This window comes from Bactrocera dorsalis, chromosome 4 (genome assembly GCF_023373825.1).
Source record: "Bactrocera dorsalis isolate Fly_Bdor chromosome 4, ASM2337382v1, whole genome shotgun sequence".
Classification (NCBI taxonomy): domain Eukaryota; kingdom Metazoa; phylum Arthropoda; class Insecta; order Diptera; family Tephritidae; genus Bactrocera; species Bactrocera dorsalis.
The window spans coordinates 17,470,682-17,496,696 of NC_064306.1; the positions used below are offsets into that span (position 1 = coordinate 17,470,682).

General features: G+C 36.1%; 1 protein-coding gene across 9 annotated transcripts; it reads left to right on the forward strand.

Moving 5' to 3' along the window:
• Positions 1 to 641: 641 nt before the first annotated feature.
• Positions 642 to 25,799, forward strand: LOC105233113 (putative uncharacterized transposon-derived protein F52C9.6). 9 transcript variants are annotated; one of them, XM_049454686.1, is made up of 3 exons: positions 715 to 785; positions 12,164 to 12,307; positions 24,308 to 25,799. In XM_049454686.1, exons 2-3 carry the CDS (start codon positions 12,270 to 12,272, stop codon positions 25,245 to 25,247), a joined length of 978 nt encoding a protein of 325 aa, XP_049310643.1. In that variant the 5' UTR covers positions 715 to 785; positions 12,164 to 12,269; the 3' UTR covers positions 25,248 to 25,799. The 9 variants fall into 9 exon arrangements, with proteins under 9 accessions (XP_011213373.2, XP_049310643.1, XP_049310641.1 ...); XM_011215071.4 differs by lacking the exon at positions 12,164 to 12,307 and having other exon boundaries at positions 642 to 785; XM_049454684.1 differs by lacking the exon at positions 24,308 to 25,799 and having other exon boundaries at positions 7,350 to 12,308.
• Positions 25,800 to 26,015: the final 216 nt, after the last annotated feature.

A 26,015-nucleotide genomic window follows, 5' to 3' on the forward strand; every position in this document is an offset into this window, starting at 1 on the left:
ATGAAAAATCTTCTTTATAGTTTTTTTTTATAGTTAATAAAGAAAAAAGAATCACTCGAAAGTACAAACAAAGAAAACGCTGTGAAACGCTGAAAAATCCTTCAATTTGGTTTTTAAGGTGTGGCAGTGCTGGTTTTCCTCGTAAATATAAGCGCTCTAAACTTTTCAGCCATAAATTTGACAAGTGTTTTTTAAATTACTAAATTTAGCTTCAAAAATAAATTACAAAATAAATTTGAAATGTGAGCTTATTTCAATGCTTAGAGTGTATATTTGAATATACAGAGTAAAATACGTGAAAAAAGTTAGTGAAAAATGGAGAAATAACATGTGTTCCTAGTGCAAATTTTTGAATTTTTAAACGTGAATATTTAAAAAAATATTATTTTTTTATATTATTTTTGGATATTCTTCCTCTGGAGAAGCTCCCCTATCCGCACATACCCCATTTATACGGAAATTCGTTTTTTTTACCCCTCCGCCAAATAATCGAAATCGTGCCAAAATTTGTTAAAAGGAAGAAAGAAAAACTCCACTAAAAAGTAAGAGAAGTGGGAGGCCTCCAAAAATGAACGAAAGACAAAAACCTTGCTTTAAACGACTTTCGACTGTGCGAACACACAGAGCGACAATAAAAGAAAATATGTCGATACTGAGCGACAAAAGATTGGGCGTATGAACGCCCATACGTATATTGTGATATCGATTTTTAGGCGGGTAGAAAGTTCTGGTTTAAAAAGTGAAGGACAAACTATATACAAAGCAAGTCTCGGTATATCTAATTTGTAAGTTGTATATCTTTGCTCAAAAAAGTTGATTGTTTATATCAATATTGTTATTTAAATTACCTTTACAATAATTTTTAACTTCTGAGAACGATTTAAATAAGTCACTGCCTAGGTTATATGAACGTTCGTGTGCCCAGCTGGCATCCCGAATAGCGTCCCTTAATTGCTGGTTAAAATGATTATTGGAAGATGGTAGTGATCGCAGGAGACTTGTAATTTGGAGATAGAAGTTTAAGCCCCAAAAGTTCCCCAATTCAAAGTATGCATTTTTGAGTTACGGTTAGGGAAAGTTATAAATTGGAATGGTCGAATGGCAGGGGGTATCGATATCGAGAATATGTATGTATGTACATGCATAGGTAGATATGTATATGCCTCAGATATGCGTTATTGCGATCTTTCAACATCAGTGGCTTCAAGGATTGTTATTTTTAAATCACTGATTTTATATGGCTATTGCGATCGCAACTAACTCGCTTATTACACGCAGCAACTTTTGTCTCGGCAACTCTTGGTTTATAGGCGAGGGGTGACGAGGAGAAGAGAATCGCGCCGAGTTTCCAGTGTTCAGCAACTCGCTTTGTGTTCTCATTCGTAGCAGTTCGCTGCGACGTTTTTCGGCATTCGTGTTCTTTCTTTCGTAGTACATAGTTGCATTTGCGTATATTTTTTTTAAATTAATATTTGGAATATATTTAAAAAATTTAATTTCATCTTTTGGCAAGTAATTTGCAAATATGTATACAGATATACATAATATAATATAAATATTTTAGAAAATGGAGTATGACGAGTATCGAATTAATTAAAGATATTTTGAAATGTATGGAGAAAGCCATACAAATTGATTCAGACGATAGCGAAAAGGGTGACATATGTATGTGAAATTCTGTCATATAATCTTTGTTTTAATTTTGAATTTTAAATAAAATGTATTTCTTAATTGTCAGAACTGATTAATATATGTGATAGAGTGGCCCAAATACCCATAAGGAAAAAGAAACGACAATGGGTTAAAGTAAAGAGTAGACAATGGGTTAAAGTAAAGTGAAAGAGAATGAGAAAAAAACTCGAACAGAGTTGCGCAACACAAGTTGCTCGTGTGAAGGTAATGGGCGACAGCAAAAGAGAATCGCCCGAGAATTAGCAACTTTTGTCGCCTCGTGTAATAATACACTAAGTCTACGTTCCAACGGAGACCATTTGTCATTATTAGCGGCAAATTCTCTTTTGGTGCGGCTCGGCTACCCGACACTTGTGGCGTACTGCTTAGTTCATTGGTATGCTGCTTTCACATATTGATTCCAAGTTACTACCATTGATGTGATAGAACTATTAATATTTTGGGTCGGCTTTAGTATACCATCCCACGATTTCAGGGTTAAAGTTGGTTTGGTTGGATAAAGCTGATGCTCCAGATTAAGAATATATCTAATTATTGCCGCCGCAATCTGATAGTTTTCGAAATATTTGCATTTAAAGTTGAAAATTTTGCAACTTTTATATTGCAATTTCTCGATTTCTAGTAATTGTTTCTTTCATATGAACTTTTTATACACTTACACTTAATTCCATTGTTTCTACATACTTATTTTTCAGTAATTATTGTTTTGCTTCCTTGTCCAGTCTGGAGAAAGCAGAACTAACGGTGAGGGTGTTGAGGCCGATGATTTCAATATCATCGACATACGCCAGCAGCTGTACACTCTTATAGAAGATAGTAACTTTTCAATTTAGTTCCGTAGCTCGAACTATTTTCTCCCGGTGTTGGATTGGCTAGGGTTATATTGAAGCGTAAAAAAAGAAGTTCAACGCTATAGAACTTAAGCACGCCTAGGAGTTGGTCCGACCTGGGCAAGAATGAGTTCAACGCAAAAGAACTGAGCACGCCCATGTGTTTGTCCCACCAGAGTATTTTTTTGAAACACGGCCGAAGGCCGCTAACTTAAAAAAGAGTTAAACGCGAAAAAACTGAAGACGCCCAGGTGTTCGGTTGGGATTTGTTTTCTTTATTTTTTGGTTCTTTTGTAAAATATGTTCGTAAGCTAACACCTGTTATTAATTAGAATGCCCCTTTTGTTATTGTGTGAACAAAGAGAATTGAACAAAAATTTAATATAGAATAAAATTAATTTTTGCACTATTGAATATAAAATAAATGGTTAGAAACCAACCATGGGTCTGGCAGTGAACGAGGGCAAGACGAAATATTTCTTGTCATCAAACAAACAGTCGTCGCTTTCCCGACTTGACACTCACGTCACTGTTGACAGTCATAACTTTGAAGTTGTAGATAATTTCGTCTATTTTGGAACCAGTATTAACACCACCAACAATGTCAGCCTGGAAATCCAACGCATGATAACTCTTGCCAACAGGTGTTACTTCGGACTGAGTAGGCAATTGAGAAGCAAAGCCCTCTCGACAAACAAAAACCAAACTCTATAAGTCGCTCATAATTCCCGTCCTGCTATATGATGCAGAGGCTTGGACGATGTCAACATATGAGTCGACGTTGCGAGTTTCGAGAGAAAAGTTCTGCGAAAGATTTATTGGTCGCGTTGGCCACGGCGAATATTGCATTCGATGGAACCATGAGCGGTATGAGATATACGACGACATTGACATAGTTCAGCGAATTAAAAGGCAGCGGCTACGCTGGCTAGGTCATGTTGTCCGGATGGACGAAAACACTCCAGCTCTGAAAATACTCGACGCAGTACCCACCGGGGGAAGCAGAGGAAGAGGAAGACCTCCACTCCGTTGGAAGGACCAAGTGGAGAAGGACCTGGCTTCGCTTAGAATATCCAATTGGCGCCTCGTAGCGAAAAGAAGAAACGACTGGCGCGCGGTTGTTAACTCGGCTATAATCGCGTAAGCGGTGTCTACGCCAATTAAGAAGAAGAAGAAGGTTAGAAACCAATTATTGGAGTGTTACTGGATATAAAAGTTAAAAATGTAAGAGCAAAAAGAGAAGCACGCATTTTAAATTAATTTTATTAATCTGTAGGACCTCCTCTATCCGTACTTACCCATTTAAACCCCGAAATCGCGGGTTGCTATTCTAAAATTTACCCAGAAGTTTTTTTACTTCATTTATTGTACAAAAATAAAAATTTAAGAATTATAATACATATGTATTTCCTGTTCCCAAAAGTCACCGTCATGTAATATAAAATTTCATTATGGGCGAAAAAAAGTATTTTAATAATTTTTGGCAACATCTGAATTAATTTTCATTAATTCTCCAAGAATGGGACCAAGTGGTCCCATAGATGTTCGATCGGATTGAGACCGGGAGACAGAGATGGAGTTTTCAAACGATTGAACAATTTGTGCTATGTATAAGTTTTCAAACGATTGAACAATTTGTGCTATGTATATGTTTCATGTCTTTGTATTGAAAGGGGTAGTCAAGTTTATGAGGTTTTTTGTTTATAATTTTCTTTAAGAATATGCAAATTATAAACACTAGCTCTCTAACCCCAGATGCTGACATACATCCCCACACCAAAATTACAGACTGGTAAGGATAAAATTTTCTTTGATTGGATAATTTTTCAAACGATTTATAATACCAGTAATTGTGGAACGCGGCCGTTGAACTAGTTCATATATTTCCAAAATAGTCATTGCTGTTTATAAGCTTCTTCTTTTTTTCTGACGTAGACACCGCTTACGCGGTTATAGCCGAGATCACAAGAGCGTGCCAGTCGTTTCTCCTTTTTGCTTTGTGGTGCCAATTTGGAGATTCAAAGCGAAGCCAGGTCCTTCTTCACCTGGTATTTCCATTGGTGGAGGTCTTCCACTTCCTTTGCTTCCTCCGGCGGGTACTGCGTCGAAAACTTTCAGAACTGGAGTGTTTTCGTCCATTCGGACACTGTCTTTTAATTCGCTGAACTATGTCCAATCTCGTCGTAAATCGTATACAGCTCATCGTTCCATCGAATGCGGTATTCGCCGAAGCCAACGCACACATGACCATAAATCTTTTGCAGAAGACTCGTAAAGTCTACTCATTAGATGATGTTGTTGTTATAACGGTTTCTCAATCCCCGTTAGGATGGTAAGAGTATTTTCCAAGATTTGGCGCATGGTGAATATCTGGTCGGTTGTTGATTTGTCAGGGCTATAGCCACACTGATAAGGTTCAATAATTCTGTTGACGGTGGGTTTAATTATTAGAACTTCTTCATGGTGGGGCAATGTAACGTGTGCTCCATTGTCATCAATTAGGGAATCGGGTTCGTCTTCTCCTGGCGTTGTGTGTTCACTGCCATTCAGCAGACTGAATAAATGTTCAATCTATAATTACAGTATGCTCTGGGTAGCGGTTATTAGATACACCTCTACAAGAGTATGCTCCGGTCTTGAAGCCTTCTATTAGTCACCGTATCTTTTCGTAGAATTTTCAAGCATTACCCCTGCCAGTCAGCTTGTCAAGCTCTTCTTACTCACGAATTTCGGCCTCTCTCTCCTTTTGTCTGCCGATGCGTCTCGCTTCCCTCTTCAGCTCTCGGTGTCTGTACCATCCCGGACTTGTGATCGATTGTAACGTCGCGAGGTAGGCGGTCTGTTTTCTCTCCGCTGCCACACTGTACTCCTCGCCGGACAGCTGTTCTTGTGCTTTTTCCTAAAATCAATGGTTTCGTTTGCAGCTGTACGTAAGAAGCTTGAAATGCCGTCCTACAGTTCCCTTACACCAAGTTGCTGATGCGTGCTCTCAGAGAGCAGGAGTGCAAGTCGAGTAGAAAACCGTTCGCATGTTTGTTGTGATTGCAGCTTCTGGACGGCGAAACTTTCTTGTGTTTGCTGCACAGAGACGGGTGCGTATCTTGGCTGCAACAAAATAGTGGTCCGAGGGGATGTTAGGACCTCGGAACATATACACATCTAAAACACTGCAGACCTGTATTCCGTCTATCACGACATGATAGATCTAGTTACTTGCTATTTATAAGCATTCAATATAATTTTACGCTCTTCAATGGTTGTTTCTTTTCTTTTTCGACCGATTGCTTTATTATACGCAGCGTTTTAAAGCTTACTCACGAAAATTACGGTACTTTATTGTGTAAGATCATTTTCTAAATTACCATATTACATGAAAGTGGTTATTGCAGAAGTTAGAGTGCTCAAATTATATTTATTTCACTTTTCGTAGGTTTACAGGAGAAGAAAAAAACCGTATAAAAAAAACCACTTGAAATATTGAAACAAAATTTTCAAATCTGAATAAACATGAAACTATAAGTATATTTTAGAAAAAAAAATAAAGAAAAAATTAAGCAAATTTTTTAATAGGTGTCTTACGTTATTTTGAATTTTCATTTCTGAAACAAAATAACGTATAACCAATCTAAATTTGTATTAAAATCAAAAATTTGAATATTAATACTTTTTTTAATTTTAAATAAAAACAGTTGCAAGTTTTTCATATTTCATGTCATTTTTATTATTAAATAGTACATAAGTACTAGAAAAAATTTAAATATTTCGAGCTAAAAAATTAGGATAATGTTTAATTATTATTTATTAAATAACTAATTATTCAAAAGGTATATAATATTATCATAAAAGTAATAACAGTCTGCTGGAATTAAAGCTTTTAGGTCCTGCAGATGTTGCATCTTAGTTATTGTTAAACTTTGTAAAAGCATAGACTGCTGAATTCCTAAAAAAGCACGGGTCTGATCACTTGGATCATGGAGTTGCTAAGCTGAACTCTGGCGACTCGTTCTCTACACATATACCGAGGGAGTTGTGGGTGGGAAGAAGCCATTGGAGAAAAGGGACAGTGAGCTTCTTCACGGATGGGTCAAAGGTGGAAGGGTCTGCTGTCAGGAGCTCTCTATCAACTCCAGTAGATTTACTACTCCGGAGTGCAGCCTCCTTCAGAGAAGTGACCATCGACTCAGATAGCAGAGCGGCGATTTCAGCCTTGAACTCATTAACAATGAGAAAATTCAGAGCTGATCGAAGACCTAACCTCGCTATCAATAGCATCGTGTGTCTTTGTGGTAAGAATGATATGAGCGCCAGACCACAGCGGAATCGCAGGAAACATGAGCTAGCAAGAAGAGGCACCCTAGAACCGCTATCGGTAGAATGGGAGCGGATCTGTGCTCCCATATCTTATACTATTACTGAATAGCTGGGCGTCGCGAAAGCTTGGTCAGCGCTGGGCCACAATTTTTACACACGCTGTCGTCATTGCCCTATTGGCTTCTACGCAGTAAGGCTGGGAATCCTACCAGACGCCATTTGCAGAAGCTGTATGGAAGAAGATTAGGTGGAAATAACTCAACACTTCCTTCTTGGCTGTCTTGCGTTAGGGACGTCAAGACTTAATCAATTGGGGGCGCATACCTTCAGATATCCCACCGAACTGGCGGGAAGCGTTTTATTAATTTATAAGTTCGAACACAGGGGTTCTTCTTTTCTATGGCCTCACGAAGGGCTACATATACAGGGTGGCTGATGAAAGCCGCTACCAAAAAAAAATTAAATAATTTTTTTTCTATTTAATGAATCTGGTTAATTTTTTTTTTTATTTTGTAGATTGACTTTTACATTTAAATGGATAACTGGGACACTGAAACCAGAATTTGGATTGTCCGCTGCTATCACGCACTGGAGTCCGTAGTTTCGGTTCAAAGAGAGTATAGGCGCACGTTTGGCGGCAATCCTCCGAGCAGATGCACCATAATGAGACTTGTAAACAATTTTGCCGATCATGGGAGAGTCAACAGAAGACCTTACCATCGAAAACCTTCAGTTCGAACGGAGGAAACAATCGCTGCTGTAGCTGCTGCCATACAAAACTATCCACGTGTTTCGACAAGAAGTTTATATGCTCAAATGGGTGTAAGCAGACAGTCATCATTGATATCCAGAAACTCCACATTCCGTTGGCCACCCAGGTCGCCTGACCTTACTGCACCTGACTTTTTCTTGTGAGGTTATTGCAAACAGGAAGTCTACAAAGCAAAACCAACAAATTTGAATGAACTAAGGCAATCCATTCGAGAAACAATTGCGGTTATTCCTGTCTCAACTCTCCAAGCAGTAATGAACAACTTTTTGGTAAGATGCCGCACATGCATCAACGAGCAGGGGGAGCATTTAAATTTCATTATTTTTAAAACTAATTAAGCTATATTTAATAAAATTGAATGAGCTTTAACATGAATAAAAGAAAAATGAATTCCATACACTAAAAAAAAAATTATTTGACTTTCTTAATCTAGCACAATTCATCAGCCACCCTGTATGTATATAGTAGTCCACGCCCGATCCACCATGTAACCCAAACTAACCAAAGAACACTGAATATAATTACTAAAAATAAACATAAACAGTAAATGAAGGCTAACTTCGATATAAAAAAACAAACACTCTGTTATATTTACATACATGAGTGATGATACGTTATTTTGTTTAACGAAATCAAGCACTTGATACGTTTTTTTTGAATTTTTAATATAGCTTGGGTATTTTTGATCCCAGAAGCTTAAAATTTGTGACACATATGTAATATGGTGTGGTGATTCGTAATCAGTAAAAAACTCAATTTTGAATTTTTTGATTATACGTTATTTTGCATTTCAGGTGACGAAATGTATATAGACATGTCCGCGCAAATTTATATTCACTCAGCGAAAAAAAAACCCACGCACTCTACAGAGTGCTTTTATATAGCGCAAAACTTGGATTCATATTATTCTAAGATAAACAATTTTATTTGAGGGTCAACCACTTTTATTTAGTTTATGTTTCAAGCATTTTTATATAAAAAACTGATAGGAGGATGGAGTCATGTGTAGAAGCTCACGCAAGTGAGGAAAGTTCTCTGATCGCCATTCACTTGGGAGTGGCCAGAAACGATTCTTTTACATATGACTCAAGCAGCTCTCGACTTCCGGTCTTTGACCAAGTATCCTCTGGGTAGCCTAAGAACATCCGTTTGAAGGCGAGCTAACGTGAGAAGGCGAAACATCCCCTGCATAGGGTTGTGCGCTGGGTTTGGGACCCGCCACGTAAAAAAACACCCCCAATGAAAAAGCAAACACAGCCTCGGATGAGAGACCCCCCTTTTGATGACGACCATGGCAAACGAAATAAGGTACCACCTATTCGTCGATTTCAAAGCTGCTTTCGATAGCACGAAAAGGAGCTGCCTTTATGCCGCAATGTCTGAATTTGGTATCCCCGCAAAACTAATACGGCTGTGTAAACTGACGTTGAGCGGGACGAAAAGCTCCGTCAGGATCGGGAAGGACCTCTCCGAGCCGTTCGATACCAAACGAGGTTTCAGACAAGGCGACTCCCTATCGTGCGACTTTTTCAATCTGCTGCTGGAGAAAATTATTAGAGCTGCAGAACTGAACCGAGCAGGTACAATCTTTTATAAGAGTGTACAGCTGCTGGCGTATGCCGATGATATTGATATCATCGGTCTCAACACCCGCGCCGTTAGTTCTGCTTTCTCCAGACTGAACAAGGAAGCAACGCAAATGGGTCTGGCAGTGAACGAGGGCAAGACGAAATATCTCCTGTCATCAAACAAACAGTCGTCGCACTCGCGACTTGGCACTCACGTCACTGTTGACAGTCATAACTTTGAAGTTGTAGATAATTTCGTCTATTTAGGAACCAGCATTAACACCACCAACAATGTCAGCCTAGAAATCCAACGCAGGATTACTCTTGCCAACAGGTGCTACTTCGGACTGAGTAGGCAATTGAAAAGTAAAGTCCTCTCTCGACGAACAAAAACCAAACTCTATAAGTCGCTCATAATTCCCGTCCTGCTATATGGTGCAGAGGCTTGGACGATGACAACAACCGATGAGTCGACGTTGCGAGTTTTCGAGAGAAAAGTTCTGCGGAAGATTTATGGTCCTTTGCGCGTTGGCCACGGCGAATACCGCATCCGATGGAACGATGAGCTGTACGAGATATACGACGACATCGACATAGTTCAGCGAATTAAAAGACAGCGGCTACGCTGGCTAGGTCATGTTGTCCGGATGGATGAAAACACTCCAGCTCTGAAAGTATTCGACGCAGTACCCGCCGCGGGAAGCAGAGGAAGAGGAAGACCTCCACTCCGGTGGAAGGACCAAGTGGAGAAGGACCTGGCCTCGCTTGGAATATCCAATTGGCGCCACGTAGCGAAGAGAAGAAACGATTGGCGCGCTGTTGTTGACTCGGCTATAATCGCGTAAGCGGTGTCTACGCCAGTAAAGAAGAAGAAGATAGTTTAACACTTGCTATAGATAAAAATGTAAAAACACACACATAACAAACCACAGAAGTAAATTTTGTTATGAACAATAATGTAATTTTTAAACAAGTTATTTACATATTTTATGTTTGATATGATTTTTATTTAGCATTGGAATACATAACGAATCAAAATAACATATAAAAAATTCTTAGTATTTTGTAGAACACCCCCTCCTCCTAATAACCTCGGCTATTTGTTTAGGCATAGATTCAAAAAAGCGTTAAAGATAATTTTTATTAATTTCTTCATTCCGCACAGCTTCAACAATGTTTTTTTTTTATTTCTTTTCGACTTTTGGACGCTTTTCTCTTATCATTTTGCCCACCATTTTGCCCAAATAATGCCAGCAGTTCTCAATTGGATTGAGATCTGAACTGTTTCCTGGCCACGTGAGAGACCCTATTCCATAAAAATCGTTTTGTTTTGAAACCTGTAAGTGTTTGTAATAAATTATTGAAAATCTATTTCAATATTTATGTGCTTTGGTTACCGCTTTGGCTCTATGACAAGGGGCTGAAATATCCTGAAAATAAACTTTTTGGGCGTGTTCGGACAGCTGTTCAATAGTTGGCAAAACGCCTTCTCTCAAAATTCCAATTTATATTTCGGCATCCACAGATCTTTTTAGAATAATTAGCGGCCGAACACCAAACTTGGTTACAGCTCCCACACCAGTAAATAAGGCGAATGCTTTACGGTGGGCCAAACACAGTTTTCCAAAAAACGCTTCCCTTTCCTACGACGCACTGTGACATTTCCGTCGGATTCCAACATATTAAATTTCGATTCATCGGAAAAATAACATATCCCCAATCTGATGTAGTCTAAGTTTTGTGTAATTTTACCCGCTCTAGTCGGTATTTCTTCATTCGTATAATGAGAAGTGGCTTTTTGGCTGAACGTCGCGCTCGGAATCCAAGATTATTCAGCACATTTTGTATAGAACTTGTAGTTATTTTTACCCCAGTGTTTTCGCAAAAGCTGCATTGATTGTTCCAACATGTTGAAAGCGATCATTAATACACATCCGTTTAATTTGTCGTTTTTGACGAGGTTTTACTGTTTTCCGACGTCCACTAAGAAATTTATATTTTAAAAATTACTTTTCACACTCTTAGGGAGCATAATTTATGTGCAAACAATTTTGAGGAATAAAAATATGAGTAATTCGCTGAAATTTCTCTTTTTCGCTATAATTCCTCTTCCTTTATTTAGCAATTTTGGTTCTAGCGTTTATAAATTATATTTAAAATTAAAATGAGTATAAACAATCTTCTCATGCTTATGAATATTTTCTTTTTTAAATATAATAAACAAATAAGTAATATTAAATAATAATATTACGTTATAAAATACTTCGATTTTAAAGGAGTACTTCGCAAAAGTACTTCAGTCACCCCAAGTAGTGGCTCGGTAAGGGTTATTTTGTTAAAGCGCGGACGAAGGCCGCCAACACAGAAAGTAGTACTACGCAAAAGTACTTCAGTCACCATGGGTATTGGCTCGGCCAAAGTAGAAAGGAATACTATGCAAAAGTAATTCTGTCACCCTGGACTACTATGCGAAAGTACTTCAGTTAGCCCGATATGATATAAATATTACAATATTGTAGAGTTTTACTTATTTGTGTGTATTAAATATAAATCACATATTATACATATACATAAAAGTCGTCACAACTCAATTATATCTTACAAAATGTTGGGAAGTATTTTTTATTATAGTTAATATAGAAAAAAGAAACACGCAAAAATACAAACAAAGAAAAATCGTTGAAAATCTTACATATTTGGTGTTTACAGTCTGTCAAGTTAGAGCGTGGTCGTGTTAATTTATAAAAAAAAAATATTTTATGAAATTTCATATTTATATACATATGTTGAGTGCTTAAAAAAAATGTTTAATTTTTTTCAACTCTTACCCCCTCAAATACACTGTGGAACATTTTTGGGATTATTGTCTGGTCTAAAGCACTCGTTCGTGATGCTTTTGGATCGTGCTGTGCTTTATTGAAGCAGAAGGAGACTATTTTGAATAAAATAAATTGATTTTGCTGAAAAAACCATTTGTTCTGTTTTTTTAGGTCCTGTTTACTTTGGAACGCACGTTATATTAAAATTATATTTTTGTGCAACTACTTTTCCAATGTTGCAAAATTTGCGCGGTTTTGAGCAACAACTACGACAGTGATGCTTTTTCGAACTTTCAATTTTGGCAAAGATTCCAGGTTTGTTTTTCGAACTGATTGCATCAAACAAACGCCGCAGTTTGCTTACCGAAAACACCCTACAATTCGGCGTCAATATGTATGCGGGGTTGGGTTCGTTTCAGTATCATTTTCACTGCTTATTCCTCTTAAATGCGTGCACGGATTTTTTTAAATTTATATAGCACGGATAGCCAATGAATTAAACTTTGGTTTAAATGTAAATTTATTGTTAAATGTTAATTTGTTTTTAGATATAAGTAAGCAAAAAACGCACATTTTCACATTTGTTCAAACAATGGCTCTCTTCTTTTAAAGTTTTTGTTGCACTGCTTGCAAAAAATGTAACCAATTTAACACACACATTCTTTGAAATATATTTAATTGAATTAATGATAAATTATGAATTTTAAGTTGCAATTTTATGTACAATTTAATAAATAAAACAGCTTTCAATTACGTGTTATACTGTTCCTTGAAATGTAAGCAAAATTACTGAATATGAACTGTCAAACGACGAAGAAAATAAGCACAAAAGGAAGACAGTAATAACCCAACGAATCAAAATGGTAGGTCTTATATACTGCGGCGCTTGTTTCAATGTAATATATTATACTGAAAATATATTACGCGATTTTTTATTCCACATGTTCGCTTGCGGCGCTTTTTTCAATATAGTATATTATGCTGAAAATATATTCAAAATTTGGAATAAAAAATCGCGCGATGAAAACCCAATTTTATTATTTAGGGGGTATTGTATAAATAGTTGGTTGGGTTATCTTGGTACTTCAAATACTTGTTTGCATTATTACCGATACATATACAATTTTTAATTTTCAGTGTTTTTATTATTTAAATAAAGTGGATTTCCACTTTAATTCATTGAAATAATAAACATAGAGTCACTCCATGCGTAAAAATACATAAATTTTATAATAATTAGTGAAAATTGTATGGAAAAACTACGATTTTACACAATTTTCAGGAGGCTGCCCTAGACCCCCCCGTGGTCCTATGGGGGGAAGGGTGCTATTATTCAAAAGCTCCATTCATTACCTTTCAAATGAGGGTAGCAAGCCCCCAGCCCCCTCCCCCTTTGCGCAAAACCTCTTCAAAATAGGCTACTAAACTAAACATTCCCCTGTATGCGAGCTCGTCTGTATGGATATGATTATACACAAATTCATACTATTTTATCTGTTAACTATTATAATGCCACATACTAAAAAACTGTTCTCTGGGTTTCACTAAGGTACCTCACATGCACTCACCAATCATATGGAGCAAAGTTAGAAAATCCTGGTGATAGTTATATAGGGTCTAGGTCAAGTTTTCGCCCAATTGCATATATAATATTATGATATATATACACACTCTGTAATTTTCATTGATAAAACTCAAATAATGGCCGATATATTATACAAGTATATCGCATAAATTCACCTGGAAGTTGAAAATATTTTTATACTGGGTATATGTGGCTTAGAAAAGTATTGAGCCGATTCAACTCATTTCTGATACATAGAGATACTATTGTCAATTGTATACTATGTTTAATTTGTATATCTCACACATTGAGAGGAATTATTAATGCAATACTATAAATGATTTAAAATTTAATTTAAAATTGGGGTATATGGGAAGTAGACGTGGTTGTAACTCGATTTCGTCCATTTTCACATTGTGATATAGGAATAAGAAATTACCGTATTAAATCGGTCGGTCAGGTCCCGAGATATGTAATTTCCTCAAAAAGAGGGCGGTGTTCCCTAAAGCTTTCCCATACCATCCCGGAGGTAAAATTTAATGTTTGGCGTGTTTAGTTATTGGAATATGTATTATTTGAGTGTTATGCGTCGTTTCCGCATAGCTATTCTAAGAAAGAGGTCAATTTAAGAAATTGAACGTGAATCGTTACGCTCATAGAAGGAGATTGTCTTTAACAACTGTTTCGAGAACTGAAATTTTGCACAAGTGTGTATTTGAGGGGGACGACGTAGACTTTGAAGAATAAATTAAAACTTTAAAAATTATGAACAAAGTTTTACTATTTTTTGCTTATAATAGTATAAACCCAGATGACCGTTATTTTTCTGCCATAAAGCTACCACGAAAAGGTTTTTATTGTTTCTACTGTAAGTAGGAGTAACAGCAATTGCGACATCTCAATGGTTGTCTTGTTATTTAAATTGTTAAGTATATTCATAAAATTAATTTAATGAAAAGCAATATATTTCTTCTAATAACAATATTAATGAAACTAGAAAAAATTCATTAATTTGAAGATTTGCTATTAATTGGTAATTTTGGGCAACGTCCTAGGATACTATGGCGCTTCTTGCATTCGATACATACAACCAAACAACTATATTATTTTTTTTACATAATTCTTTCATCTTAATTTTAGTTTGCAATATTTCGGCTAAATAAAAAAAAATCAAAAGAACTTTTCTCACATAGAGTATCATTGTTGTATTGAATCGATTACATAATGCCATAAACGAATTAATAACTACGAATAATAATGGGTTGTCAAAAAAGTCTTGGGGTATTTTCGCTAGTTGGCGCTGAAAGCGCGTAGTTCTAGTTTTATTCGTCGCATCGGGTCAAGCTATACCTTTTTGGAAAGCTGATTTCACGCGCTAACACGTGTTTGATTGTCGTTTAAGTCGTTCGTGAGTTATAGCGTCACAAACATGGAGCAAAATAAAGAGAAATACGGCATATTTTACAGTACTACTACGATAAAGGCAAAAATGCATCTCAAGCCGCCAATAAAATTTGTGCAGTTTATGGACCCGATACAGTTTCCATTTCCACCGCACAACGATGGTTTCAACGTTTTCGTTTTGGTGTAGAGGTAGTCGCAGATGCGCCACGCTCCGGAAGGCCTGCCGTCGAAAATTGCGATAAAATCGCTGAATTGGACGAAAGAGACCGGCATAGTAGCAGCCGTAGCATCGGTCAAGAGCTGGGCATGAGTCATCAAAAATTCAGTTCAATTTCAATAAAAAAAAAATTCAATTAAAAAACAGCAAGACTTTTTTGACAACCCAATATATTTGTTATATATATATACTTGTTGTGTATGCAACGGTTCCTTTAAATTCGTTTATTCCTAAATACATATCATTCATATTTATAAATCGTCAAAATTTTACACAGCTCGAGTACTCATTAACATTTGCGCCTTCTTTATTCATTAACATTAGCTTGTTATGGTGACAAAACACATGATTATCATCGCTGACGTCCTATGATGATAGTCCTGTAATGATAGTAAATGCATATATGTATGTACATACTATATGAACTTACATATATAGCAATGAAAAAAGGGTAGTACCAAAGGCCAACCTCCTATAAATTACCTTTGCAGATGAATACCTATTTGTTTTTATAGCTTTTCATTAATTTTTGTTGTTTTGAGAAATGTGGAGTTTAAATTTCAAATTAGCATAGTGAAAATTTCTAAATTAATCTTAATCTTAAAACTATAAGTTTATCTTAGCTATATAACAATACGTATATACTTCATCTAGAAAACCTCCTACATCATCCCATGGCCATTTTTAACCGAATTCGATACTGTGCCAAATATTCCCCGGGTTTTTATTTTTTTTATGTATTTAGTTTTTTGTAGTTTATCTTATTTTCCTTTGATGTTTGTAGGCGTCCTCGAGCTTAACTGTTGTTTGTTGTTCCTCTTTGTTTGTAAATAGTACGTGTTAGCATTTCTTATGAGCTGACATGATGTTATCATGTGTATAAGTAACAATGTAATGTGTTAAAGTAATTATTCAATCTGTTATTAATTCATCTGTACTACCATCCCATACCACTAATATTTTGTGGCTCGGCCCACATTTTTTATATATTTTAAGTCTTTGTGTTTTAATTTTTTATTGCGAAAAATTTAATATTTACCACTGGTCAATGATTCCTTGAATAGGAAATTAGTTGTATAGGTGGTGTATGAATAACTTATTTTCCTCCTATTATCCTTGGAAGACTAGCTGCTTATTTTTTAAATAGTCAGATGATTTTGAATTTTTGTATGTTAAAATAATCTTAAATATATTTAAGTTACAAAATTCAAAGGATAAAATGAAAAACAAAATAGGATGTATGTACATTAGCTCAGGTTTCTACTATACTCGTATAATATTGTGCTATTAAATTATCGTAATTTCAACTTTGCTCTGACCTTTGTACATGTTCTTCACAATATAATTGATTAATTCATTGATAATTCTTTGCAAAATTATCTTTATTCTCTCTTAACATGTTGCAACGAATATAATAGGCTTGTTCACTTAAGGGAAGGGTTAGGGTATCAAGGTAAAAACAATACTTTTTTACGAATCTATTTCTTAAATATGGTGTTGGTTTGATTTATTGTGATAGACTAAAAATGAAGTGAGTAAGAAAAAGGGATACAAACTAGTATGCAAAGAGATGAGGATAACGGAAAATAGTGATGGGAAGTGTTGCCACGTATATATATATTTCCAACACTCCTTCTCAACACTTTACAAAAATTATTTACTTATTTCTATTAATATATACCCATCTCTTTTGAGAAATATAAATGCTTTAACTTTTGTAAATTTTTAGTTAACATGTCTGACATCATATTGTTTGTTGAAATATAATTTAAATCTATTTCATTGTTAATGTACATCTGCCGGATATGATGAAATTTGATGTCAATGTGCTTGCTCCGTGCATGATAAATTGGATTCCTCACCAGACTTTGGGAACTCAGATTGTCGTTATTTATTACCATAGGTCCGCTCTTGTCAAAACCCATTTCTTTTAGAAGTTTGGTTATGTACGCTGCTTCTTTTGCTGCCGCAGATAATGCTATATACTCGGCTTCTGTATTACTTAGAGCTACGACGCTCTGTTCTTTAGATTCCCAAGAGAATACACCACCAGCTGGTACGAAAGCATACCCCGTATAGGACTTACGGTCAGTTGGATCACTACCCCAATCAGCATCTGCAAAGCCCTCAATATTTTTGCCAGTTTTTACGTAGTGTAATTTAAAATCCGCTGTCTTCTTCAAATACCGTAGTAAATGCTTTACTCCAGCTTCATGCTCTATATGTGGATCTGTATTACGCTGAGATAATTTGCTAACTGAATGGATGATGTCAGGACGAGTTGATATTGCTAAATACATTAGCGCGCCTACTATTGATTGATACTGCACTTTATCGACCTTCTTACACATTTCGTTACTACATGAACCTTAAACCCAGCATCCAATGGAGTTGTAGCGTCTCTACAATCTTCCATATTGTACTCTTTAAGTAACCTTAAAATGTACTGCTTTTGACACAACGTCACACTGCCCGTTTCACCGCAACGCCCTATTTCCATGCCCAAGAAATGCGTTAACTGACCACCGTCAACGATGTCAAACTTGCTTGCTATGTTGGCTTTGATCTGGATTAGTTCAGACTTATTCGAACTCGCAATGATTAAATCATCTACGTACACTGCAATTAAATTCGTTACATTTTTCGAATTTCTTACATAAATGCATGACTCGCTGGGACATGGCTTAAATCCCATATCTTGAAGAGCAGAATCTAATTTCGCATTCCATTCACGACCGCTTTGCTTTAAACCGTATAAAGACTTCTTTAGTTTCAATACGCGATCTGGATACCTTCTATCGATGAAACACTCTGGTTGCTGCATATGCAATTCACTGTTGAGATACGCTGATGACACGTCAATTTGGTGTAAGTACAAATTATGTTCAACCGCCAATGCGATTACCATTCGAATATTTGCGTATCTGACGACTGGAGAAAATGTTTCAAAATAATTTACACCGTATCGCTGACTGCAACCCTTGGCTACCAATCGCGCCTTAAATTGCTTAATATCGCCGAATTTGTCACGTTTAACAGTATATACCCACTTGCATCCAACCACCTTTTGACCTTGTTGCAAATCAGCAAGTATCCACGTGTCATTTTTCACGAGTGCTGCATACTCTTTCTCCATCGCGGCTTTCCAGTCAGTAGAATGATCGCTATTTAACGCCTCTGCAACACTGTTTGGTGCCTCTACTGACTCTTCACACATTAAATGGAGTTCATTGTATTGTTTTCGCGGACGTCCTCTTTTGCCAGTACGCAACAATTTTGGCCTACCTCAACCAATCACTACTGCATCCCGTACATTATTGGTGTCGTCGTCACTTTGATCACTGTCTACACCTTCGCTGTTTACCAATTGAGTATCTGCTACTTCGCCATCGTTGTTTTTACTATGTAACTGCACTGTAGGCAACACGATGCCTTGCAGTTCACCTTCGTCGAATTCGATAAGTTTCGTATCTGCCTGTTGAGTATCATTAGGCTTTTCGATGAAGATAACATCGCGGCTGACAAAAACTTTTCTGCTTTCTTGATCATACAGACGATAACCCTTACTTGTTTCTGAATAACCGATCATAATGCACTCTTTACCTTTAGTGCGAAACTTTTTTGATTGTCGACCCGAAAATTTTAAAATGCGATACACTGGGTTTCGTACCCACCCACAATTCATGTGGCGTTTTGTTCACGAGAATTTTTGTCACTGTTCGATTACGTATATATGCAGCTGTTTTCACTGCCTCTGCCCAAAAATGCTCGCCAATTTTCGCATAATCTAACATTGCTCTAGCCATTTCTACTAATGTCCTATTTGCACGTTCCGCTACACCGTTTTGCTGCGGAGTATAAGGCACTGTTAATTGTCTCATTATACCGTTTTGTTTTAAATAAGAATCAAACACATTTGATATGTATTCGCGACCGTTATCGCTTCTCAAGTTTTTAATTTTACAACCGGTTTGCTTTTCTGCCATAGCCTTGTATTCTTTAAAGGCCTCAAAAACAGCATCTTTCGTTTTTAAAAAATATACACTCATGTATCGCGATTTGTCATCAATGAATGTAGCAAAATATCGTGAACCACCAATTGATGTGCAATTTATTGGACTTGAGGAAAGGGTTTCACATTTATTTTTGCTTTTGCGCATGTCTTATATATTATTTCATTCGGCACTTTACCAATCTTTAACCCAAACACTGATTGGTTGCTTGACATGTCCTTTAAACAATTAAAATTTACGTGTCCATACCGATTATGCCACTTAAATGCATTTCTTTCTGTATAATTTTGTGTAACTGTACTTAAACATTTGTTATGATCGCTCTTGTATATAAAAAGTCCACTGTCCTTGAACGCTTTCAATAGCACGCAATTTTTGTTATTTTTAATTTCGACGCAATCACGCTCAAACGAAACTGTATTACCGCTTTCTACTGCGTTGCTCACAAACACAAAGTTATATTGTAATGCTGGTACATACAAAACATTTTTCAATGTAATCAGTGTACCGCCGACGTCAACGTCGCCACGGCCTACTGCGTCAATACACCGTCCACCAGCTAACCAAATTTTTTCACTAGCGTCCGTATATTTTGTAAACAAGCTGCGGTTGCAACACAAATGCGAAGTTGCACCGCTATCCACGCACCAAGTATGCGTCGCCGACACGTTTCCGTTATTCGTTTTTGTATGCATCATAAAACAAGACCGTTCAACCCTGTTGCTTTCTTGCTTGTACTCACTCTTTTTCGGCTGTCTACATGCTGCTGCGAAATGTCCACGCCGACCGCAATTGAAACACTTGGCATTTTTACCGTTTTTACTGTTCTTGTTGTTGTTTCCTAAACCGTTTGCTACACTTGCTTTGTTTTTGTTCTGGAAATTACTAGATACACATGTCTTAGCTTGCATTAGCACTTCTGTACTTTTTTCTTGTTTTTCTTCAATTGCACTTTCTTTCGCGCAGGCCCTTTTGGCTGATGTATTTCGCGGAACTTATTCCATGCTACCAATGCGCTTGTCAACTGCTTCACATGGTTTATTTCTGACGGTTTTACACAAAGTAAAATTGAAGCCAATGCTTTTTCATTTTTAATAACATATGCGGCTTTTTCCGCAATCGTCATAGTATCTGATTTGACCTCACGGCCACACACAATGTTACGCAGATCGGAGTGTACAAGAACACTTTTCATTTGCACCGACCACGATTCGCAATTGGAATCGTCCAATTTTTCGATTTGGAAAAACGCACTCAATGTCTTTTAAACTATAATACACCGACGGACAGTATAATTATTTGCGTTTACGAATTTAAATACCGACACACAGTCTTTCGCTATAGACACAACAACGCGTACGCACAAGTTTATCACACAATTTCAAATTCGCGAATGCCGACACACAGCAGTGCTCTGAGCCCATAACCTGTTGGTTTGATTTATTGTGATAGACTAAAAATGAAGTGAGTAAGAAAAAGGGATACAAACTAGTATGCAAAGAGATGAGGATAACGGAAAATAGTGATGGGAAGTGTTGCCACGTATATATATATTTCCAACATATGAATTTAGTACTTTTATTCGGACCTTATGTACTTTGACTCGATTGTCCTTCCATATTGGCTAGTGATCCATTTGGTCCAACCGTACTTCTTTTTCAGAGATGAAGCCACTTCTCTGGTGGTTTCTCTAGAAATAAAGTATAAGGATTATACTTATAGGTGGCAAATAAATACATTACCTTATCATTTGAAGGATTTTTTGATAATTTTGAAGGACTTCCACGTGGTGTTGCAGCTTTCCCCTTTTTGCAGAGTATTTCATCCACTTTCAGGCAAAAATCTTCTAAACTGTCTGTGACCGTATTTTCTTTTCGTGCTTCCACTCGTTTATATAATAGACAAGCATTTGCGACAGCCGTGTCAACCAAATGTTAAAAAAGTCGCATGCACCACTTCATAGAACGGATTTTGATTTTGTATCGATCTATAAGGGCATCTAGCAAATCAACACGCCTCATGAATTTGTTATACTCTGCAACAACGTTTGGGTATGCTACCGTTATTATCCGTCCCACTTTCTTATCAAACTGCTTGTTGTGGAGTTGTGCCACAGTAGCTTGAAATCAAGTTAACAATTTTATTATCTTTAGGAAACTACAGATGAATGAAATTTATCCACGTAATAATTTTCTAGTCCGGAAGCTTTAAATGGGGAATTCGGTTCCAACGAACTGTTTCAAGTGAGTAAATTCCAGTGACAAAGATGTGTAGTATTTATAAAAAAACTTGGTACTTTTTTTGGTGGAGATAAGGGATATTAGTAATCTTATAACTATGTTGGTACTTGATCCCAAATCAACTTCCTCAGGAAGTCTATTGATTATTATTGTTTTCTTGGTTAGTATATATTTCGAATTTGTAATTATATCCAGATATACCAGCCTCGGTATTCAACTTAAATCCCCATTTATGTGGCTGTTTAAATGAGTTAAGCCTCACCCTACTTTACCCGGGAAAAACTGGCGCACCCTAAGGAAACACTGCACAGTACACTACATCCGATGGCACCGTACTCATACATCATAGCACAACACCACACCTGTACCCCAACCCACTAAACAAAAAGGATGGACAACAGGACTTCGATCGGATGAATCCTGCGCGCTTTGATTTGACCGAGATCTTGCACATCTTTTTTCTCATCTCGTCTCTTCGCCGTGGAATTTGAATCCCACATTCGCACGTAGCGAGCATTTACATTTTCTTACATACATATTATGTACATATCTAATGACTAAATGTAAAATATTAAAGTTACCCGTTTTTAATTAAATTCATATACTTATGTATGTACATTCAAACCAACAGAGGTGTTTTTCTTGCCCCCGTTTAAACAGTGGCTTTATTGGAAGATACTGTTTCAAGTACGATTTACATTTAGTACAACATAATTGTTCTTCAACAGATTAGCATCTCTCGAAGGAAACTGATTTACATTTTTCTACCAAATGGTTGACAACAGGACGTAATTTGAAAAGTCTATCGAAACTATGATCGTTTTTTCTTTCATTTCATCATTGTAGTTGAAATGCAACATTGATTTAATTTTTTCGAGTTTATTCACTGACATAGTGTTCTGTATTAATTTGTTGCCTACTATTGGCATCCAATATCTTCCAATATTAGGGATTTGAACAATAGACATCACAATATATCTCCCTAAAAAAATATCCCTAGTTTATCTATATTTTCCATTTTCTTTTGACAAGTGTATACATTTTATTGATGTACTATTAACTCCATGAGATCATCTGAAAAAATATAAAATGTAGCTTACGGGCCAGCAAAATTTAAAAAAATCTGGCGGTAGCTGTTCGCTGCCTTTTAAAATCAGTATTAAAGCCGTTAACTGTATTATGTAGTTTCCAAATAGTTGGTTCATATTTTTTTTTTTTTTCAAACTTTCAATTTTGCACACGCTTGCGTCTCTTAAAATATTAACTTCTTTAAAATAAAGTTCTGATGGGCTTACTTCTTCCTGGTTATGTTCGCGTCGATATATATTCAATTCAAAATTTGCTTCACCATTATCGTCGACAAACTCATCTTCACTTTTATCACAGTTTCGATATCAGCCCCCATATATTGTACCTAATAAAGGATTATCAATTTGCATTAGGTCTAGTAAAGAGAATTTGTTAGAATGATCCGACTTAGACCAAACATATGTACATACTTATATATTTTTGGTTTTTTGATAAGTGGTTGCCACTCTGAAGGTAATTTTATTATGTCAAAAAAAGTAAACATATTATTTTTCACACAAAAGTCGGTATACGGTTGTGCGATAGAATAAGGACACCTTGTCGTTTTAAAAAAATAACGACAATGTTTTTGATAAAACGTGTTTATTATTCAGAGATAATGTAAGAATAATACATACTTTCAGGTTATTATTACTAATCAAGACGAAATATATATAGCGAATGGTACGCACTGCGGCAGCAAAACTATAGCGCATGCTAAAAATTAAGTCAATTAGGGACATTCGTACAGAGGAGTAGCACATTTAGTGCAAGTTCCCAAAACATTATTGAACAAAAAGGTTTTCCCAGATTGAAATACGTGGCAAAAAGCCCAAAATATGTCTGTCAATTCAATTCAATTCCTTATGTTCAAAAAAATCCGTTTATTTCTTAAAACAAATGAAATATAATTTGAATGTGGAAGTTAAGCGATCACCTATCCGCAAAATGCTCACAACCGAAACTTTTAACACTCGTAGCCGAAGAAAAGAGCTTATGTGACCAAAAGAGATTGTGTAACGAAGGGGTTAAAGTTTGTTAAAAAACATGTGATTTTCTGATCTGACGAAATAAAATAAAATTCATTTAACTCTGTTCGAGGTACTCGTGTAGTATAAACCTAAAAGCGCAGTCTACAACTATAAATACGCGAATAAAAATGTGCAACATGCGGGCGGAAACATAATGGTTTTGGTATTGGTCTGGTGCCGATTCATAGGATGTAGGGCACTATGGAGGCAACCCATTAAGATGCAATACGTCAAGAATGTACGATCTTTGCATTGCTAAAACATCTTTATTATCTTCAACGTACTGTAGTTTCAGCAAGGTAATGACCCCAAACGCACGGCTAAGTGTACAAAAGAGTGGTTTAGGATCAACAATATCGATGTAATGGAGTGGCCTGTGCAATCCTAGGATCTAAATCTCATAGAGAATTTGTGGAATACGCCCAAATAACAATGAAGAGCTAATGAAACTTATTTATAATTCATGGATCGCAATTCCGGTTTGTTGTACCAAAAACTAGTTGATTCTATGCCCAAGTGGTTTCGATCAGTTTTTTTATACAATGGTTGAAGTCTCTTCGCCTTGCCTCGTCGTCTCCACGCCTACGAAAACTGGTTTTGGAATTGAGTAAACGGCCCTAAATAATACAATTTATAATCAGCTGGTGAAATTATTAGTATTATGACTAGGAATTGTATTCTAATTTGAAGTTGATATACAAGACTTCACCAGATATAGTATTTTTAATAATATCGAAGCACTTATATATTTTAATAATGTGTTCCTTTTACATTGTAGGAAAAAAATGGATTCCTGGCTTAAACAAACCATATTATCAGACAATCAGGATTTATCAACCATTTGCTTCAAATTGCTCAGCTGGTTGGATACCGAGTTTTGTGGCACAATGACTTATAAACATATTGAAACAATTCTTACGAGTGCTGTGTTCGTTGATATCATATTTGAAATGATGGGAGAAGAACTAACTAAGGATTTAATGGAGAAATATGCGCACCACAGGCTATTTTTAAAAGATCATTGTAAAAGACTAAGTGAAGTCGGGGTAACTTTAAAATCAGCTGCTAATATTTTAGCAACTCCTGATGGCTATAAATATATTTTTACGGTGGAAAATTTATTAAAGCATTTGCTAACTGAAGTTAACTTGATTTATAATAATTCTATGGTGTCACCAAAAATAATAAGTAATGATAATTCGAAGTACAAAATGCATTTAATAGTTGAAAGAATCTTCCAGTTGCCACCCAAGAATATTGATATTTCGGTGGATAGAATGTTATCTCATTGTGATTTTTCTCTAATTGGACATATTTTTTTGGAAGATACAAATAATCTACATATTAGCAAATATAAGATTTTAGAATATAAAATTTGCACAAAAATTGCCAAAGGAAATATAAGTCCATCTTTTATAAAATCGATGTATGTAACAGCTTCAAGTTCTTTAAAGGGGAACAATTTTTTAAAATCGTGCCTTAGAAATGATGTTTTCGGCACTAGTTTGATAGAATTTTTCATACTATTTTTTGAAAACATTGAAAGAGAAGGATATAATATGACAGTAAACTCCCAGCATAATTTATCTGACATAATTTTTTTAGTGCATTGTGCCCTGTGTTCAAACACGCCTTCTATTTCACAATTGAGTAATACAATACGTACTAACGAAACCGTTGCAAAACTTATAAAAAAATCATTTTTTATTTATTATTAGTATATATTATAGTTTAGTATAAATAGTATGTGCGTATATGTAAACAAATATTTTAATTTCCAATAAAAGTATACGAAATAGTACGAGAAAGAAGGAGTGAAAAGGAAAATAACTACAAATGGATAAGATATGGTTATGTATTTCCCTATCCATGGGGAATTTTCTATACATATGTATATAAAATATAATGATTTTTGGTAGTCTAGTTAATCTTAAAACATACATTTTGGACGCAAGTTCCACGACAGTCGGTTCTACGGTACCGGAATTGGCCCTGAATTTTGTCCGGCCAAGGGCTGTTATTTCGCCGATCTAACCCTGTTTGAAACGGTAAGATTTAGGTTTTGTCATTACTGGAGTAACTCTTAGTAGTATAGTTGCTGGTTATGTAATTTGTTGCCCTTAATTTGGACATAAGAGTATTAACCACTTTAACATCCATCTACCAAAACTGCTGACGTTTAATATGCAAAAACATTTAATGCAATTTAATGGGTTTACAATCATTTAATGTACTTAAATTTATAAAAAATAAATTGTATTTAAATTTAATTATTTTATTTTAATATATTTGAACGACGAAGGTATGTAGGTAGGTGTACGGAGCGGTTAAGTTGCATACCGGACCGCTGGGGGATCGCAGGTGGGATTTTCGTGGCTCCGCGTATGATCGAACGCGAAAGTGTATCAGCGAGATGTGTGTGACGAATTGTTAGCGAAAATTGCGACGCGCGGGATGGGTGTCGAAAAACGAATGTGTATGCTGTA